The 21,923-nt window shown below is 41.5% G+C and overlaps 1 protein-coding gene across 5 annotated transcripts in view; it reads right to left on the bottom strand.

Moving 5' to 3' along the window:
• Window positions 1-609: 609 nt before the first annotated feature.
• TEX264 (testis expressed 264, ER-phagy receptor) overlaps window positions 610-21,923 on the bottom strand; it is a 271,615-nt gene continuing 250,301 nt past the window's right edge. For all 5 annotated transcript variants that reach the window (XM_084839685.1, XM_084839682.1, XM_084839686.1 and 2 more), the window contains one exon: window positions 610-6,799. In XM_084839685.1, coding sequence (XP_084695811.1) covers window positions 6,477-6,799 — 323 coding nt within the window. In that variant the 3' untranslated portion in view covers window positions 610-6,476. The remainder of the gene's footprint in view (window positions 6,800-21,923) is intronic.

Below are 21,923 nucleotides of genomic sequence, written 5' to 3'. Positions count from 1 at the left end.
CACAAGGTTAGGAAAGATCTCTGCCTGAGAACATGGGAAAACCATACCAGTCAGTGTAGACAATACTGGGCTTGATGGACAAATGGTCTGACACAGGAGTATAAGGCAGCTTCATGCAGGATAAGGCTATCAATGGCTATTAACCATGATGGTTACATATTACCTCCAGTACTGAAGGCACCGTGTCTCTGAATACCAGTTGCTGGAGAACATGAGTGGGAGAATGATATTGCTTCCTTCTCTTGCTTGTGGGCTTCCCATTGGGGCATCTGATTGGCCACTGTGGGAACAGAATGCTAGACTAAATAGACCTTTGTTTTGATCTAGCACAGCTTTTCTTACGTTCCTATTATGTGCATGAGAATAAAAGCATTCCATTTTATAAATCTTGGAACACTAGGAAGTTATAACCCCTCAACAATTCCAAGGGAAGCCCATGATAAACATCACCATACATTTTCATTCAGCTGCTTGGTAAGAACCATGCATCCTTTAGTATTTGCAGAGTGGTCCTGATGTTAGTTGTGAGACATGTTGCACGTCAGAAATGGATCAGACTGCTACTGTGTTGGTGGTTTGGAGTGTTCACAGAGTGTGGAGGCCAGGGGTATGCTTTCTGTAAGCTATTTTTAATTTCAACAAGGATCCCCACCCCTCTTCCCAACACCTATGTCTAAACCAGTCTGGCATATATCTTAAGCCTTATACATTATATCAAAATAGTGATTAAATATGTAACAGAACAAGGTTTTTCATTTCAGGGCTGCCAAACTAAAAAGCAAACTTTTTTTAACAGCTTTGTCAGTATCTTAACGACTAACAAGCACTAAGCTGTCATTTCTTTTCACTTTTCAATGCAGGCTGCTCTTTCAATGACAATCTGCAGGTTTCAGGTACAAATATGACCTCCAAATAGTACCTGTATATGCACAAACACAGACATACGGAAAGCCATTTTCAGTTTTGCAAGCTACCTCTTCTGTATGCAAATGATTGGATTCAAGGTTATAAGTTCTACTTCTTCACACAAACCCCAAATTAGCTTTGCTATAGGAGTTTTACAGAATATGGTCAACCAACTTCAAGTGCAGGCGGAATCTATTATCTCTAAATCGTTAACAATACATAACGTATGAGCCTTTAAAATTTGAATTTAGAACCTTAATCACTATAAGTGTGACTTTTATGTACCTATGAAATAGTGCTTGAATATAATTTTGAAAAAGAGAATATGGCAGATAGGAGATGGCAGTTCAGACCCACCCTTGCTGTAGAAGGCTGGAACAATAGGTTTAATCTATTGGATCTGAGCTCCATTTACATGTAAGTCTACTAGCATTGTGGGAAGGCAGTTGGGATGTGTAGGGAGTATTTCTCTTCCTGCTAAGGATGGTTTTGTCCAGGATTTTGCAGCTGGAAATATGTTGTGACCCATTAGTGGGTAGAGAAAGAGAGGAATCTTAAAAGAATGTAAAGCAAAACAAAAAACAAAAACAAAACCCCAAACTTTAACATGTTCACAATAAACTTTTATACGGAATCAAAACCTTCACTGCTATAACTTTTTGGCTTCATGGACACTAATCAAGAAAAAAAAAATCCATGGCTACATTTTTGTGCTGTCTAAAAATTCTGTTGCACTGTACATTTGCTGACTCCCAGACTGTTCTTCTCCAACACTGCTACCTCAGTGTGATTAAGGACAGACTCTTGTGATCTTCAGTGGGCTTCTGATCAGGCACTAGAGATCTTTTAAAACCAAGAGATAATCTTATTGACGACATAGCATATGATGCTAATAAAAGGGAGATGCTGACTCCAATGGATATTTAGGTTTAAGAAAGGAAGATAAGAAACCTGCATGTCATTGGCTCTAAAACAAGCTCTAAAACAAGCAACAGTGAAGTTAGAATAGCAGGTCTTTTAAAAATCTAGTTACCTAGCTCTGTGTATATTAATTTTGAAGTATTGCATTCTATTCCAGTTGTAGGTTACAAAGCTTTGTAACTTCCGTTGTGGCAAACTGTTTCAGTTGTGGTTAAAATGAAAGAGATGAAACATTTGTTGTTCTTGGGATGCTGTGATGTGTTCTCACCGCATCATGTGTTCTCACTACAGATGGATGGTAATCACCCCACCACCCAGTCCCTCACAATCACAGCAAGTGATGAGAGACAGAGACAGAGAGAGGCAGAGACACACACAGGGAGGGAGGGGGTGTGGGGGATGGAGAGAGATATGGATGCCAGGCCAGCCACAGAAGCAGAGCATCTTACAGCAGATTGCCAGACAGCTGTCTAATAAGAGCAGGATTGAGTTTTGCCCTTAGCAATTCAACTCTTTGGAAAGAGATGGGCATGTGAAAGAATGCCTGAAGCATTCTGGGAAATATTAGTGGCCAGGTTTCTCTCTCTCAAAAACTGTGAAGAACCCTCTATTGATTGGCCCAGTAGATGGTGGCATACAACACCAGATTCTTTTATATTCCGGGCTCATCACTAAAGTTATTTGTCTGCAAAATGATGGATGTTCACAACAATGACAACTAATTAAGAGGCTGCCATTGCATTCTGCATTTAAGATTCACATTCTTTTGGTGGAGAGAAGGGGTTTTGAAAGGAAGAAGACACTAGGACAGGTGCTCACCCTGGCAGAAGCTATGTGTATCTAACTTAGGCAATTCTTTACACAAAGCAAACCTTTCATGGAGGATTTTGACCAAAAGAGAGTATAGCTGGAAGCATTTGTCTGAGTAGCTTCTCCTGCACTTGGTCCTTGTCATGGCAGGGTAGTCAATGAGCTCTATTCACTAATTTGAATCTCTAATAGGGATATTAAAGCCACAATTGATGGGAAGACATCAATGTTCCACCTCTGACTGTAATAAGCCCACCATTAAAAAAATTGCAGTAGCAGTAAATCAGTAGAACTACCCACAGAGTAAATGGCTTGTGGATTGTTGCCATTGTCTGTACATGTCTAGTGAGGGTAATTTCCCCATCTCAGGGAAGCCATAATAATGAATCTGCTCATCCCAACACATGGCATGCACAGTGACTTTCCTCAGAATTCCAGCTTACCATCTTATTCACAAATGTCTCCATGTACCCAAAGCAGCTCTGCTTACATCCTTTCAGGTCAAGACAAAACATTCTTCAGGCTACCTCTTGGGGAGAAAGGGGACCTTTTTTTAACATTCATTCGGACTTGTATTCAACAACGGGTAAGGAGAGCTTGTACTCTTGGCAAGAAAGGATCGTCCAGTCAAAGATTCCCACCTGAGTCACTGAGCTGTTCAGGCTGGGGTCGAATACATTTTTCCACACAAATAGCATACATCAGAATATACATGAGGGATTACTTATTTGGAAGCTTATTTCTTATCAAAATCTCCGTGCATGTGGAAAGCTTGGATGTCAGGGGAAAGGCTAGGTTAAGTCATGTAGCCTAGACTTCTCTCTGACATGCAAGCTTTCCACATTTGGGAACGTTTCTCTCCCCAGTGTATTCATTTTCCAAGCGTTTTGACGTGATGTGATACAGTCAGAGGACTATACCATATGTCTCCCTTGTCAGTCTCATACATATGTGTATAAACGTCATTAACAAATAAGCAACAAATTCACTTGTGCTTATGAGGAAGGGGCTGTATGTGTATGGGCACACTTAGAATGGCCAATTTACACACTTCCATACACATACTTCATACATATAAGCAGGAAATGATGCAGGATACAATCATGTATATGTATGCATATTCATACATGGCAATACGTGAGGATTTGTGCAGTGTCCAACCACATGTGCGTATACATTGAGAGGCCAGTCCACACACTAGACAACTAAGCCATCATATATAAGCCAGAACATTTTGATGCTGATATCCTTGCCTCCATTACCATAGAGTTCACAAGCAAGCAGCAGTTACTGTAAGATGGAGAAATATTACTTGCTTTCTCCTGCCTGCAAAAAACCACAACCACCCAGCACAACAGAGAGAGAGGAGTATTTTTCTGTTATCTGTCAAATGAAATCTGGGGAAAGGCATAATGCACTTCTCTCTATATGCCTCCTGCTGCTCCTGCTTTCCTTCGCCTTTATTCTAATAGCACCCCTATGACTCAGAAAGAGGGAGCTTGATATGTATGAATATAGACAGACAAGCATACAGTATGAGGTTCAAACTAGACATAACATCATTTACACAATTAGCAATTGTGTGAATGGTGTCATGTCTAATTCGGCCCTGAGCCTGTGCGCACAAGTGCATATAGGTCTGTGCACACAATGAACATTCACAGATACATAAATACACATATAATTACACATGCCCAAGGGAAGATATAGACATGCACACCCATTTGCACGTAGATGTACATGTACAGAGACGCACCATGTACCGGCACTCTATGCTAGCAGTTCAGAAGCCCTACTTAGTAATGGGAACAGAGAAAGCGTTGAGTGTTAAAATGGGGCAACTGGACTTTTGTTTACTCAAGGAATTCCATGTACTACACTATAAAACACCACATGTGCAGTGCCGCAGATGAAGTAATATCCAGGCAGATGAGAAAGCCTACCCAATATTATGTCAGGATCTTATACCGACACAATGGGGATGGAGCATATCCAGTTCCCCATTTTTAGCACATGTCTGCTTCCATCAGTCATACTAATCTCAGGGACACTGCAGCTAAAGTGAAGTCCCTGATTTAGATGCCATGGTAAATCAGGATTGGGGGAACATGAATATTGATATTAAATCATGGAAAAGAGAGCAGAAAGAGGAACAGAAACTTTATAGACCACAGAAATAAGAATAAAAATGAGGAAGTAAGGAATCAATGGCGACTGCCTGGGGGAGGGAGCCGAGTAGCCTTGTGGCCACACAGCCCAAGGGGGAAGTTCTAACACTGCATCTCATTGATTTCCCTCCATGCTGAGTCAATGCTGAGAAACAAGGCAGGTCTGAAGGTGGCTGAACGTCGAACTCCTTTGCTCACTGTATGGATCCAAGTCCATTAAGAAACAGAGTGAGCCATTGATCCAGGGCCTCTACAGAGAGGATGTCAGCAAGAGGAGCAAGAATGTGGTGGGGAGAATCAGAACTTTTCAATACTTCACCCCACAATACACATATCAACATTTTCTCCCTCCTGCAGCCCTGATGACTCTTCCCTCAAGCCACAGTAATGGAGCTCTGAGGATGCAGACTGTTTGAGTGTGACAGGTTTAACATCCAGAAGTATTGCCAATGCAAAGAGAGGACCATCTTCATTTCACTGTGCTAAGGGGTATGCTAAATCAAAGGAATTCGTACCTTGCATAAGGGCAGAATATGTAGCTTCTCCGAGTCACAAAATCTAGGAACTTCCAGTGCTGGCACACAACATTATGTCAAATCCACTAGGGTTACCACTGCAAGCCTTCTGCTCCATCACAATGGTCAACACATGAATCTTCACTCCTGAACTACCACTGCATCACAGCCTCTGAGGACCAGCAATAGAGAGATATGGATGCGCCACCTTTGTTGTGCCACTGACCTGTCCTGCTGTGAGAATTACTCATTCTCTGCAGCCCTTTTGCTGAGACTGCAGGAAGAGGTTATCATTAATGCTGACAGCAATGACTGATTCTTTCAGATAGGCTCTTCTACATTTGAAGCTAGACAAGGAACTTCTCAAGATCAGTTCCCAGGGGTACACCAACAGATGCTAATGGGTACAACAACTGTTAACTATGAAGAACTTGATGTATTCCATCATCGTGCAATCTAAAAGAGAGTCAGTGAAAATGGGCTGCACAGGTAAGTGAGGAAGAGTGAGAAACGGAGCAGGGTGCTTGGGATCACAGCAACCCTGCTCATAAACCTTCACCTCTCAAAGGAAAGCTGTTAATTGTAGTAAAGATGAGGAAAGCTCAGATGTCTGTTTGGGGATTAAAGGTTTGCATTACATTTTTCAGTTTCAATTATAGCTACTGCTCTTTGGTGTTAACAGATATGGTGCCAATAAATGTGTGAAAGTTGCAGAGGAACAGCTGGTTATGGGAGAGGTAAAGAGATGCAAGGGGACAGTCTATGCACAAATGCATCTACCTGCCCTTGTAAAGTGCTCCCTGCATAGTCATTCATTCTCTCTCTCTCTCTCTCTCTCTCATTCACACACATGGAAATACACTGTGTTGTTCAACACATGAGCTCCCCACCACCACTTCATGCCTTCCCTCTCAGCTTCTTGTAATAGCACATATCCTTATATGTGGGGCTACAAGAGTGTGGCAACCAACTACAATTCCCCTGGATATAATTTCTCCTCTTTTATCACACCCCAAATACTTGTCTGCAGACAAAGAGTAGGACAGGTCTCAACATGGATCAGTAACCAAAATCTTTTGGCTGGACAGAAAAGAAGCAAGAGAGATGATCAGTTTCTCTTTTCAATCTTTTAAGAAACACGAGTAAAGAGATGGCTTTATTCTTCACCCCTTTCTTTCTCCAGGGCAATAGGCTCCTTGGTCCACTTGGCCTTGGCAATGTCGTGGTCCCCAGCAGAACCAAGGTCAGACGACAGACCTGCCATTCCATCCCCATCCCCATTGCCTTCCAAGTCCAGTTCCTCAAAGGAGGAGCCACTGGCCCCTGACTCGCTGTAGCTGTGCTCACTGCGATTGTCTACTTCATCTCGACTGTGCCCAGACATGAAGGGGGACAAGATAGAGGTAGCCACTGAAGTCTCTCTGCTGTCTGTTGTGGCCTCCAGGCTGACGGAGCTGGTCTCACTCAAGGTGTCGGCCCCTTTATGTAGAAATAAGAACAAAGAGTCAATACTGGGAAACTATTACATCTCTTACTGTTACTATTGAACTTCTTATGTGCACTGCTCCAGAATCTGTTTTATATGGGGAGTGGTATACAAATGTTGTAAATATATAAATGATGAATTCAGATCAATGAAGAGGTACCCACTACATATCTCCATCTTCTAAGTATGTTCAGAGAACTGCAAATTCTCCCACCATTATGAAATTTATAAAGCATGTGAATCTATCCCACCAAGAAGTATCTAGAATCTTCAGTCTTTATCATAAGGTCTTGGGATGAAATAAGTAACAAAAGCCCATACCAAGACAAATGGATTTAGCGAGTGTTTGTATGCCACTGACTGTGTAATGGTTTTAGGAATCACAGTCTTACTGATTTCTTACTCACCCTTGGGTTTGGGGCTTTTCATTTAACCTAAACATACAGTTTAGAAGATAAATCTAAGAACTAAAACAATCATCCTATGGTACCACAGCTTTTAAGATGGCAAAACAGAAACAGTTCTGCTTCTAGGCTAGATTCAGGGCTCTCAAGATGCTCTAGAGTCCCCCAAATCTGCACACCACAAAACTGGCAAACAAAGAACCATTAAATAAAAGAATTATTCAGGAAAAAACAACATTATGTAAGCTATATTAAAAGAAACATAAAACAGAATTCAATATCACTGTTGTTCCGGTTCTACATTGATACTAAATTGGCATTAAGCTTCCTATCTTAAGGTTACTGAATCTACAGTTACTTAGACCACATTCAAGAATGACAAACTGTTCTCCACAGTTTGGCACAGATGTTCATGAGCAAGAGGTGTTCCTGTACAGTCAGTGACCCTTCCTTCATGATGACCCCTTCTTTATGAACAATTATTTTAAGGTATATAAACTTAGATCTTCTTAGGACAGAAAACTGTGTGATCAAATCTTGTTAAATAAGTCAACCAGTAAACCATGATGATTAACTTAGGCTTTTCTTATAAGAAAATCTAGATGAATTTCTAAGATAAGACAGAGAAAAATAAGATCCTCCTAATCCCCATTCCAGATAAAAGGGCAGCAAAACCAGCCTGATTCAGTCTTAATTTACCAGAGATTTATACAGAAAATATAGATACAAAACTAATATACCGTACAGACACGTTCCATACAATTTGTATGCGTGTGGCCTGACATCATATTCAGCTCTAGATGTACTCTCTGCTTGAAATGTCAAATTATTATTTGTTGGAATACCTGAAACATATTATGAGATATATAAGAGCCTCCCTTTATCAGTAAATATTGGTCAACATGCTTTAGCCCCAGAAGTTCTATTATACCTTTTGATAAACCAAGAAGTTCCTGCTTCAGAGGAAATGTTGACATGAGGAAAGTGCATTCTGATTGCCCTCTACTGGACATTTTCCCCCCAAGCTACTCTTTTCTCCTGCCTTGCAATCATATCCCCTTACTGAGTTAGTACCATGGCTTTTTCCTCTAATGGACTGAAGGCTTAGAACACAAAGATTACCCCCCCCCCAAAAAAAAAGCCCATTGCTAACATTTTGCATTTTCCAGTGACTTCCTTTTAAGGTTTCTTACAACAGCATTTCTTATGCAATTAAATACAGAATCTAAAACAACGAGAGATAGAGAGAATGGAGGTTACCCAAAATCACACAGTTAAAATTTGGTAGACTTACTACCAAAACCTAAGAATAGGACATTTCTATGTCCAACAAAAAATGCAAAACAGATTTCCCCCCAAAACAGCAGCCAGCAATGAGCAAACCACATCTGTCTATTCACACCTGCCTGAATAGAGGGATGGGAGCTCCTCCTTTATGCACTTCAACAATCCTTGGCAATTTCTAATGGCAGCCAAGCATGCATCTATACTTGCACAATGCAAGCTGTGTCTACTTGTATTGCATAAACTTTCACTTACAGGCTTACCCAGCAAAGACATGAAAATATCCCCAAGTATCCCAGGCACACATATTTTAGTACCTGCTTGCTCAAACTTTAGAATAGTTCTCATCTTCTGCAAAAGGTGGAACATTCTGTTTTTGTTCCTCATGTTATGTGGATCTTGACAGATTTCATATGGAAACCAGCAATGAAACCTTTGTTCAAGATAGATCCGAAAGAAAAGTGGATGGAGTAAGTCGCTTTCATCAATGACTCTTTCTTTTCTGAAAACAATCATTTGAACATGTGCTGGGGGAGAATTACCTCCATGACTGTCTTAAGTTTAGTAGGATGCAATTATACACGTCATATAAATGGTTACAAGACACATCCAGGGTCCTCCAGAACCTTTACATATCCCTCCCCTCCCCATCATTAAGTACTGGACCTTCCACCAGTCCTTAACATACGGTTGTAGAAGACCACCTAGATTTCTGCAGGTTGTTGGTACTTCTGGGATACTCTTTGTTTCCTGCTCCCCTCACTTTCTCCTTGTCTGAAAATAAAAGCCTCTTTACTGTCAGAGAGTAAGTAACTGGCCTGGAGACCTGAGTGCTTTCAACTTAGGCCCCATTTGTTCCTCAGATGCTTTGGGGGCATTAGCTCTAGCTCCCTGCACTTCCACAAAGACAGCATTGAAGCCTGCCCCTACAGCGCTTCTGTCCCCAATCATGAGTGACGTATGAGGAATAACAAAGTTTGTATTTTGGGAACACGGTGTGCCTAAAGCTTTTGTTGTTGTTATTGTCAACAAGCCCAAATAAAAGTCCAAAGTGGACATTAAAGGTTTGATGGAAAGTTGCCCTCTCCTTTCACTTGTGACAAATATTTGCCCCAGAAGCCTTTGCATCTTGTAAGACTCCTGTACCAACCTACATAATAGGCTACCTTGCAAATATTTATCCAAAATAGTTATTGGTCTCCATATATTCCTCATATATTCCTCATAAACAGTCTCTCTCTAAGCTACGAATTTCATAGAACAACAAATGATAAACTAAAATGTATTATCATATGACATTTGTATCAGTTTGATTCTAACAAGGCATTTTAACAGAAGCATTTGTGCTAACATGCTGTGATTTTTCACTGAACTTCTCACTGACCTCTAAGCTTGCTAACATGAGAAAAGCTAAACTCGGGAAAAGCAAGGCTTCCCTCCTAAAGTCAGGAAAAATGTGCTTCACATAAGAAAGTTGGAAAAAAGAATAACTGCTTACTGGACACATGTCTGCTTGTGTGTAGCTATGATGCAAATAAATGGACATGAAATATGAGAAGTAGACAAAACCTATGAAAAAGAACCAGGTGGCATCCTATTTGGGAAACTTAAGGAAATGTGCTCAGAAAAGCTGACAAGATATGAATTATATTTATTACTTCCAATTCACAGCAGGAGCTTTGGAAAAAATATTAATTAATTGTTAGAGAAATTCCTGTTTTGTGGGAAACATATATAAACAGTGCTAATAAGGGATCATATAAATATGAGGAGGGAAATACAGGGATTCCAGAACCAAACACTGGTTCTCACCAGGACATTCCACCTGTCTTCACCAGGACATACCGTCTGTCCTCATGAGAGACCAAAACACCTGTCTCGGATTGACTTCTTTACTCCATTTTGGTTCCAGCTCCAAAACGGCACTGGGTGAATGATTAAATTAATCATTAAATAATAATTAGTATTTATTATATTTATTTAAATTATTATTATATTTATTAGATTAAATATTATAAAAATAATAATTAATGATTAAATATACTTTAATTATAAAGGCAATGCTCCTAGAACTAAACTTAGAAGAACAGTTTTACAATTATGTTTTCTTTGCAACTACTATGTATTCTTGTATGTTTAATGCCCTTATATCATGAAATGTAGAAACTGCTTAAGATTTTAAAATGAAAACTGAAAAGACGCGTGATCTCAGAGCCCTGTATTTAAAAACTCTGTGTTTTAATACCAGAATTTTTGTAAACTTACTAATTCCATGCTGACAGTTTGTGCCTGGAAGATGGCATGGGATATGTTAACTGCTGTTAACTGCTCCACGATCAAGCTAAATACAGAAATCCCATATCATAATATCCCTAGATAAGGACACATCTGTCACACACTGCAGTTCTTTAAACACAAACCCTCTTGGTGATGGTATTGCTCTTTGAGCTAACCATTATTCTGCAATGCATCTGACTGAGAGCAAGCAGTGCAACCACCCTGCTGTAAATGGTCTTTAGCTCAACTTCCTTCCTACTGGAATCTGTGGGGTCAGGCCAGGGCAAAGCACAGAAGGAAAGTCTCAGCACAACTTTTTATAAAATGTGTGCACACATTCTATACAAACTCTAGAAGAGGCTCCTTTTAGCACAACTGCATCTGATAAAACCGAGAACCCATGGCTCAATGATACAGCACATGTTTGGCTTGCAAAGTGTCCTGGATTCAGTCCATTGTATCTTCATTTAAAGGATCTTTGATGGCACCACTATGAAAGACCCCTACCTGAGACCCTGGGCTAACTCAGGTTCGCAACTTTCTGTGTCTCACAGGAGACCTGGGGAGAGCAAAGCACCAATGTGGCACTGCTTAGATACCCAGTGCTGGTTGTAAAACCAGATAACCATGTTTTCTGATCAACTGTATTTCCTTGGATGTTCATTTATATATTCATAAAATTTAGTATATAATTTCCCCAGGTTTTTTGTTTTTAGAGAATGAGAAGCATTCTATCATCTACAACTCCAACCCTCCCCATTTTTTTCATGACCACCATCATTCTTGAAGCATCAAACATGACCCATGAGGTCTTCAGCTAGAAAAGAACTACTATGTAGGCTGCAGGAGCAGATTGATTGATTGACTGATTTTCTATACCTTCCAATAGCTGAAGCCCTCTGGGTGGTTCACAAAAAAGATATCAACAAAAAGCATCTAGATTGCCCATTATGTGAATAGAAGGGCTCATTCCATTCACAAAAGACACCAGGATCCAGTGGAGGCTCCCCACTAGAGGAAAGGGTCAGGGATCTTCACTGATTCCCCCATCCCCAGGGAGCCCCATGTTGCTTCTCATGTTCCTCTGGATGGTCCCCCAAGAGGCATAGAAGGCTGCACTGGAAAGGAGAATTCACGAAAACCACTTCCCCATCTCCTCCCTCCAGCATGAGTGGCACTCCACTAAGCACTATTCTGGACTGAACCCAATGTTTTTAAGCTAATTGCTGTTATGTTCTCTGGCCTTGATCCCCCCTCTGGCTCAGAGGAGGAATGAGAGGGGGAGGAAGCTTCATCTAGTAACCCATCAAGTGCTTCTCCAGGGCCTTCCAGACCAGAGGATGTGGCTTTACCAGACTCTTTAGACTCAGAGAGCACCCCCCTGACACAGTCCTCATTACCTCCATGCCATAGGAGTCAGCAGGTGCAGAACTGGACAATGGCCTTTTAAGACATAGAAGCTCCCCAAAGGGGGCAGAGTTTATAGCAGGTCCAGACATGCCAGCCTCCATAAGGCCTCTGCATGTTGCTGAGACAACTGCTCTTCGTGGATGAATTTCAGCCAGTGATTTGTCCAGGTTCCTGACAGACCTGGCCTCTTGGGAATCTGCATTGCCTAACCTGACCTTGCCTTATTGGATGTGACCTTGCTGTGCCAAGTATTACTCAGTTTTCCAGGCAGTACCACCACTGCAACCCAGTCTCCCTGACAGCCCAGTGCCAAACTAGGACAGAACAATCAGCACTAAAGTGTACTCTGGAGGCTTTATATGAAATCTCCAGAGTATATGCCCTTGAGGGCCTGGCATCTGCCTAATAGTATATAAATCCATACACAAAGGGCCCAAGGTGTTGAAAATTGGGACTACATTGGAGGAGGACCAGTGGACATTATGCTTACTTATTATATGATGAGACTGGGTAGATGCTTTTGGCTCTTTTGGGAGGTGATATGGAACTGGCATTTGGGCTCTTGAATTTACAAATACTTCCGTAGCCAAAGTAAATCTTACATGACTTCGGAATAGAGATTTTGAGCCTTGGAATTCACTTTGAGTTTGACACTGCTATTGACAAATATTACTAAATATATAGTGCATTATCAAGGCCAGCAATATGGAGGTCTATTTGAGAGAATCTACAAAAATAAACTGGGTGTTTTAGAGGCCCTCCTATGATGAGCTTCCCTCTTACAGGTCTGGCCACATCATCCCTTCCAACACAATGTAATCTTATGGCCTCCAGCCTACTGTAATATAAAGCAGGTAATTTTATGCCTCTGACAATTGATCTTTCCCTCATTTAGACCAAATGGCTCTTGGAACTCAATAACAAGAGAAAAAAAAAAGATCACAGCCTAGCAAGCAAGAAAGAGTCCTTCCTAATCTTCCTGTTTATTTATTACATGTAATATCCTGCCTTTTTCCCTCCTAAGGAACCCGAGGTGGTGTATATAATCCTCCTCCTTTCCATTTTATCCTAACAACATCCTTGTGAGGTAGGTTGGGATGAAAGTCTGTGACTGGCCCAAAGCCACCCATGGCCAAGTGGGGACTAGAACCCAGATCTTCCAACTTCTAGTCCAACACTCTAGCCACTACAGCACACTTGCTCTCTACTTGATTCTTCCCTTGAGAAGACTCATCAATAGTCAGAAAGCACAATCTATTATCTTAGAGAGCATTTGTCAATAAAAGAATCATTAAAAACAGAGGAGTCAGAAACATGATTGTTTATATGAGGCACTTCAAGAAATTCAACCTCACACATAGTGCCCTGAGACCCAAGTGGCCAACTCTGGTCTCCGAAGACACACAGCCAAGCTGCACATCTCTTGAAGAAGAGTCTTCTTGAAGCTGCTGCCATAGGAACATGATGTTTGCTTTCCCAGGCAGTTCAGGGGCAAGTGGCTTCAACACACACAATGGTGAGAATCTTTTTTCTACCTTTATTCCTGGATTTGTGGGTCATTATTATGTGGGTTTGGGTAATCACGAGACCTGTTTAGGTATTTAATTTTCTCTAGCATGATGTAAATCTTTAGTACAACATGTGGCTATTGTTTCTACTCCAACCCTTATGTCTACAGAAAATGATTGCCCAGCAAAAAAAAAAAAAAGGGGGGGGGGAGACATATGGAACAGCACACCAAACCAGAGTGAAATAGCTGAACAAGGCTGAGGAACTACACAGACTATTAAAAAAAAAGGAAAAAAAAGAGTAGGTCTATATTTGGAATGGTGGTATAGATTAACACCATGAAGCAATGGATGAACTGGGCTATTATTTGAAAAGGTGATGGCAGACTGGTTCAAACTGGCAGAATGTATAGGGAAAGATTGAAATTCTCTCTCTGTGTGTGTGTATGTGTATGTGCATGCACACGTGTGTATAAGGCCAGCTATTTTGCTCTTTAAACAAATCTAGTAAGAGACTGGCCAAGTGCCAGTAACAATTCTTCAAATAATAACTTGGCTTCAGTGAATTAAGCTACAACTGTGCTGATTTCTAATTTTTAAAAAATGTAAGCCCAAGGGGCTCCAACAAAAGGCATCATGCCATTTCTACAAATATCCCGAAGAGGCAAAAGCTGGATCCTGGAAAGTATGAGGGCTGAGGCTGTAGATTGTACCTAGGGGCTTGGAAAGGGGTGGGTGAAGTGTTCACAAAAGAACTCAGCTTCTGAAGTTGTAAATCCAGAATGAAAGTAGAGGTGCATAGGGAAGGTGCTTGGCACCCACCTTGCCTCTGTCTTTCCTTACATTGCACCATTAGCCTCTCAGTCATGAGCATAAAGCTGACATTTGCTTTTTTAAAACTCAGATGTTTCTTTCCATGACTGTCATATGAAACCAGCAGTGCTCTCTCCAAATGAGATTCTCACAGGTAATTGCTGCCCAAGGAGACAAGTGCATGCATGAAAACCATAGCAAAGCCTGGAGAGGGAATAAGTGATTAGAAAGTAAAAACCTATGCGCAGGCAGGCAGTACATCTCCACATTCCCTTAAGAGAGAGCTGAGAGCACAGGCACAGCACTTCCTTCCTGGGGCTATGGTGTCTTACAAGCACATCAAGTACAAAAATATTTGACAACAAGCAGCACGCTGTTTAAAATGGTCTGAGACCTTGTGAGAATTTTTTAATGGGCCAAGTAGACATACTGGCAAGAAAAGGGCTTAAGCTCTGTAATACTCAGCTCATGTAGCAATCCCAGTCAGATCACAACAGGTGCCTAAGTGGGTTTTGGAATTTCCCATTTCCATGCAATGGCATCACAATGTCCTGAATTATAGATGTTCAAATGCTGAAAACTGGTGTTTTTACAATTCTTGTGTCCACTGTTACTAGTGCAGGAAAATTAACATCAAAAGAAGGAGAGCCCTGGCATTCTATTTCTCTGTGATAAAGAATGGCTGTTGGTAACCAACAATGCACACCTTTTAAGTCATCACTGGTTCACAGAAAAATGTGTGTGTATGCATCAGAACATCCAAATGTAATAGAAATGTTTCTGGAGACTACCATTTCAATAGTAAAGGGTTGATTTCTTTCCTATATACCACAGTAGCCATATTCACAAGTTAAAAATAAAAATCCACCAAAAACAGAGGAAGAAAATGTTAATGGAAATGCCCTGAAGGCCTTTCCAGATGTTGCATAGGATAAAAATGCTTTTCCTCAAGGAAGTATCTTCGTTGCAGGGAATAGATACTGCACTTTTCCAGCACTTGGCAATATACTGTAGAGAAGAAAATGTGATTCTTTCCCCAGCAAACAAAGCTGTTGTGATCTGGAGAGCTGTCTGGAATGTGGCTGTACAGAGCCCCTGACATTGCTGATAATGAGTGGTGAGTCCTCTGCCATGTTGTGATGACCCTAGCACCAACCAGCATTAGCATACAAAGAGTTGGGAGTTGAAATTGAGTAGTCTCAAGGCAAAGTGTGAAGAAGCCCCTGGACAGTTTCACCTTAGCAGCAAAGGCTAACATGCATGCAATGAGCAGATCGTCTGAATTAGCCCTAAGAATCAGCAAAATGCATTTCACTGAGAATTCCACTGCAAGCAATCAAGTGGTGGGAGGAAAAAGTCAAAGGCAAATCTGGCTGAGGAATTCAGCTATTTCTATAGATTTCTGTAAAAATAAATAAATAAATAAATAATCAGAATAATCAGAAGTGTATGCAGTGCAGTTACTACATTAATTGTTCACTGTTCTAGCATATTTCAGAAATATGAGGAATAAGACTTCAGAAACATTTCCCTACTCCAGTTCTTGTACACATGCCCACCTGCTCACCCTACAGATTGCTGTATCTCTGATCTATATCTCGTATTCCCACATAACATATCAGCATCCTTCCCACGTTTTCCATTATTTGTCTCAAAGATCCATGTAATCTACTCCTCAGCATCAGTGTATTCTTAGTTTTGAAAACAATGCAACTAAGGAGCGACTAAAGAAGATATAAGTGTGTCAGATTAACAGCAAAGTCCTAGTGTTGTTGTCAGGGCAACACAATGGATGACAAAAATGTCACAAAGCTATTCATCATTGTTAATTATGACGTCACTTTGAGTTACAACCACCACCACAAATATGATCACAAATAGTTGAGGAAGCACAGACTCCCTTTATACCTGGAGAAAACTCCTAACGATTTCCATAAAAGACAATCCTGCCCTTTGTAGAGGAAACCACTTTGAATTCTCTCACAAAGCACTAACATTGTTATGGGAATTATCACTGCAAAAGCAGAATAGGTCAAACATCATCTGAACTGTTGTCTAGAATGCAAATACAATGGGAATCATAGATACCTACTGGACACTTCTCTGCTCATGACAACTCCCTTGTGACTCTTACAAGATCTTGGGGAAACTTTCAGATTCAGAGTTCATGCAGGCTAGCTAAAGATCTCTGAGCTGGAACGGAAACCCTAGAAGGTAACAGCTTTCTGGATTCAGGTAAGTCCTAGCTAATATGAACTTATCCAGAGTTGCCCTAGTGTAAAGACAACTCTGGTTATGATGGGGGTGACCAGCAGATTGAGACTGTAGTGAACCTTATGTAAGAGTGACCAATTAGGAGGAGGTGCAACGGGAGTGAGTGTGGCTGGTTACCAGGGAGATAGGAAAGAATGCAGGGGTGGGGGAGTTATATCAGTTAGAGTGGGCTGTTGGGAGAGAGGCGAGGAAAGTGATGAGAGGTTTTGAGGGAATGGGAGCTATAGAGTTAATTCTACTTTGAGCATACGAGTTACTTATGCCACTGTTACATTGAGTTCTTTGCATATTCCTAATTCACCCGACATATTCCAATCCTGTTAATTGTAAAATAAGCCCAACATCTATGTTTAAGAAAGGTCTAGGAGTGTCCTGTTTTCTAGACCGAACCCACATTCTTGGTACGGTTTGAACAACTACCCACCTGGAAATATTTTGCTTACAATTTGGTGCAAGTGGTGCAGTCTGTTTGGGCGAACAAGTCGCTGTTGGAATATCAATCCAGATATTCTTGTTCATATATTTTTTATTAAGCATTATGAGTAACAAGCAACCTGACATTCTGGGGATAAATGAGCTGCAATCCCAATGGCAGTCCATCAGCTTATATTTAATCCTTCGCCCTATACTGATGAAGGGCAGACCTGGGGGATGTCCTCATGGGGGATTTGCTGCGAATTGGGAGCATTTCGAGGCTGTTGGCGGCAGATGATGTCTTCGCCAATCTGCAGCCACCCTGGAGATTTCCAGTGGAAAAGCTGTATTTTCTGAGACTACTTTTACACCATTTGATTTCTTTAATTCGGGTTCTCCATGCTTCTGGTGCTGTGTGCCCCATCCACCACATTTACTTTGGCATGATAGCCCTGTCCAGAGGTGTGGCTTTCACCTGGCTGTGACCTCACTGAGGATTCAGAATTGCCCTGCACTCCCATTTTGCCAGTAATTAGCCTTCATGATGATGCACTTCTCTGATGTTTGCATTACCTTGTTTCGCGATTGTTGTATTAAATCACATCTCCAATATTGTGTAAAGTTGCTTCTTTGATGTTATGTAAAATCGCTTCTCCAATCTGGCGAGGTCTCAGGAACCTGTCATTGCCGGTAGGGAGAAAGTGCCCAGAGAAGGAGAAAGGTGGGGTCGTGGTGATGGTGGAAGCAATAACTTCACAACAGTTTGCTAGAATGGGGTGAAATTGGGGTAGGTGGGCTGCTCTCAGGGGAAGCCTTAAGATGCTGCACTCAAGAACCAGGGATTTTGGCTTCTGAAGGTAATGGTGCACATGTGGGGAAAAATGGGGTGGGAGCAATAATTCCATGGCAGATTGCTGGAATGCAGTGAAATGGGGGTAGGATGCTCTCGGGCAGAGCCTTCAGATACTGCACCCGAGAACCAGGGATTCTGGCTTCTCCAGGGAAATCTGCACACATAGCAGGGGGGAGTCTGGACATGGGCTGGGAAACAAGCCTCTCTCATTGGTTGAGCAGCCCCTGCCAGTTTGATGCATTCAGTTCCACCCCATCAAGGAAGTATGATCCTTTCAAGCACTGTTTGACCCCTGAAAACTGGATTTTAAAGATACGGTACACTTGACTTATCTTGCTTTGTGTGTCCCTGATGGAACCAAGCCAATTCCATGAAAATCCAGATAATACTTCAATGCACTTCTCATTCCATTGTCATGAAGATCCCCCTCTAGACTGATATGAAATGATACACTTTGACATTGCAGCTAATATAAATGGCTGACAATGACAATGAGGTTAAAGGGCTATTAAAGGAGGATAAGGAGATAATGAGCTCCTGGCTCTCAGGGAACAAGTTTGTTCCCTTGAGGCCAAGGTTGCTGACCTGGAGAAGCTAACAGAGGCAGAGAGGTCAGTAGCTCCTCTGCAGTCATGGAGAATGTGGGTCTAGGGGAAGGAGGGCATCATTCTGAGGAAGAGGGAAATGATCCCTTAGAAGGGACACATTCCTCAGAAGGTGAACAGATATCCTCTCTCACTGAGGATGTGCCTCTGGGGGAGGGAGGCTTGTGGTAGTGGGAGATTTGATCATTAGACACATAGCCAGCTGGGTTTGTGATGGGCGTGTAGACCGCATGGTGAATTGCCTGCCTAGTGTGAAGGTTGGGGATATCACATGCTGTCTAGATAGCATAGAAGATAGTGCCGGGGTGGAGTCAGTTGTCATGGTCCATGGTGGTACCAACGATGTGGGGAAATTTAGTCGTGAGGTCCTGGAAGCCAAATTTAGGTTGCTAGCTAGGAGGTTTTAATCCAGGGCAACCAAGGTGGCTTTCTCGGAAATGCTACCTGTTCCATGCGCATGGCCAGCTAGACAGGCAAAGCTCAGGAGTCTCAATGCGTGGATGAGATGGTGTTTCAGGAAGGAGGGGTTCAGATTTCTTAGGCACTGGGACAAGCCGGGCCTGTACAAGGGGGATGGGCTCCACCTGAACCAAAATGGGACCAGACTGCTGGTGCTAAACATAAAAAGGGTGGCAGAGCAGCTTTTAAAGTAAACCCTGGGAGAAAGCCAACAGGAGCTAAGAAGCATCCGGTTCAGGTTAAATCATTCCAAGGGGATGAAGATGAAGATGTTTTTGATTGCCCAAATGTAGAAGGAAATAGGCCATGATATATGGTAGAACATGATAGCCAATCAAAGAGGACTAATACGAAAACTATATCCCCTACAGAGGATCTCTAACCATCCTTAATTTATATACATGTTTCAGTGACTAGGACTTGAGTTACAGCAGCCTCCACTGTTCATTAATGAACCAGTATTTCAGCTTCTTCCCCCTGGTACAACAAAGAAGACATAGTGTCGAGCAGACTAGAACACCTAAAAGGGGTAGACTCTTCCACAGAAGTGTTCCAAAACTAATTTAGTGCTAGAAGCATACTATCATCCTCAAGACCAGAAAGCTCGGGGTGACCTTGAGATGGAAAATGAAATTAGGGAGGCCTCCAAACAAGGAATTGTTGTTATAAAGTGTGACTTCAATTAACCCCACATTGAGTGGATAAATGCATGTTCCAGTCGTGACAAAGAGGTTAAATTTATCGATGCCCTAAATGCCTGTGCCCTAGAACAGGCGGTCATGGAACTGACCAGAGGGGAGGCGACCTTGGATTTAATCCTAAATGGTATTGCCTAGGACCTAGTACAAGATGTAAATGTTGTTGAACCAGTTTGAAACAGCGACCACAGAGCTATCAGATTTAATATATATTTAAGTGGAAAATTGCCCAGGAAGTCCAACACAGTCACATTTGACTTCAAAAGAGGAAACTTCTCTAAAATGAGGGAACTGGTGAAAAGGAAAAGGTGGAGTCAAGAGGATTAAATCCCTTCAAAACGCTTGGAGATTATTCAAAACCACCATAACAGAAGCCCAGCTAAAATGTATACCACAGGTTAGGAAAGGCAGCACCAAGTCCAAGAGGTCACCGGGGCATGGTTAACGAGCAGTGTTAAGGGAGCTATTAGAGAAAAGAGGGCTTCCTTCAGAAAATGGAAATCTTGCCCAAGTGAGGAAAACAAAAGGAAGCACAAGCGTGCCTAAAGGCAATGCAAGCAGACAATAAGAGATGCAAAAAAGCATTTTGAAGAGCATATTGCTAACAATATCAAGGCCAACAATAAAGATTTATTTAAATAGAAGCTGAAAACCAGCTAGGGGGGCAGTTGGACCATTGGATGACAGTGGAGTTAAAGGAGTACTGAAGGAGGACACAGAGATCGCAGAGAAGCTGAATGAATTCTTTTCATCAGTGTTCACTACATAAGATATGGGTCAGATACCTCTGCCTGAACTGATGTTTTCAGAAAGGGAGCCTGAGGAACTGAGGAAAACAGTGGTGACAAAAGATGAAGTTCTCAACCTTATTGATAAATTGAAAGCGAATAAATCACCAGGCCCAGATGGTATTCATCCTAGAGTTCTCAAAGAACTCAAATATGAAATTGTTGATCATCTAACCAAAATATGCAACATGCCCCTAAGGTCAGCCTCTGTACCAGAGGACTGGAAGATGGCCAATGTAACACCAATTTTTAAAAAGGGATCCAGGAGGGATCCGGGAAATTACAGGCTGATCAGCTTAATGTCGGTTCTCGGTAAATTGGTTGAAAGCATTATTAAAGGTAAAATTAGTAAACATATAGAAGGACAAGCCGTGCTGAATAAGAATCAACATGGCTTCTGCAAAGGTAAGTCTTGTCTCACTAACCTTTTAGAGTTTTTTGAGACTGTTAATAGACATGTAGACAGGGGTGATCCGGTAGACATTGTTTACTTGGACTTCCAAAAGGCTTTTGACAAAGCCCCTCAACAAAGACTCCTGAGAAAACTTAGCAGTCATGGAATAAGAGTACAGGTCCTCTTATGGATCAGTAACGGGTTAAAGAACAGAAAGCAGAGAGGAGGAATAAATGCTAAAGCCTCCCAGTGGAGGGAAGTAAACAGTGGGGTCCCACAAGGATCTGTATTAGGACTAATGCTTTTCAACCTGTTCATAAATGATCTGGAACTAGGAGTGAGCAGTGAAGTGGCCACGTTTGTGGATGACACCAAATTATTTAGGGTGGTTAAAACAAAAAGGGATTGTGAAGAGCTCCAAAAGGATTTCTCCAAACTGGAAGAATGGGCATCTAAATGGCAAATGCAGTTCAATGTAAGCCAGTGTAAAGTGATGCACGTATCTTACTAATATATGCTTTTTGTGCACACTTTCCATAATATACACATTTTTGGTGTACATCTGTCTGTAATATATACATTTTTGTATACATTTTTTGTTCAGAGAATTAAAAATCCAAAGAAGTGCAAATACTAAAGGACAACTGCATTACAGTTCACATATTGATTTGGGAATTGCAAATCTGGTAAGTTCATATCCATATCTGAACTGAATGAAATTCTCTCCCACCACTAATCATCTATGATTTTGGGTGAGTTTTGTGACAATTGGGGACGAGAGCCTTTCCAAATTTGCTCTCTGATGCATAGGCTGTTTTCATTTTTTTTAAATTCATTGAACATGAACAGCAGAAAATGCAGCTCCATTTGCCTAAACCAAAAAATATGGAGGAGCCTATGGAGATGGTGAGTGAACTGTAGTTGGTGAAAGCGATT

The sequence above is a fragment of the Heloderma suspectum genome, chromosome 2, assembly GCF_057233095.1.
Source record: "Heloderma suspectum isolate Gila_16-S chromosome 2, 16-S_ref, whole genome shotgun sequence".
NCBI lineage: Eukaryota > Metazoa > Chordata > Lepidosauria > Squamata > Helodermatidae > Heloderma > Heloderma suspectum.
The sequence above is the reverse complement of the archived record's forward strand: the minus strand, read 5'-3'. Positions and strand labels throughout refer to the sequence as shown.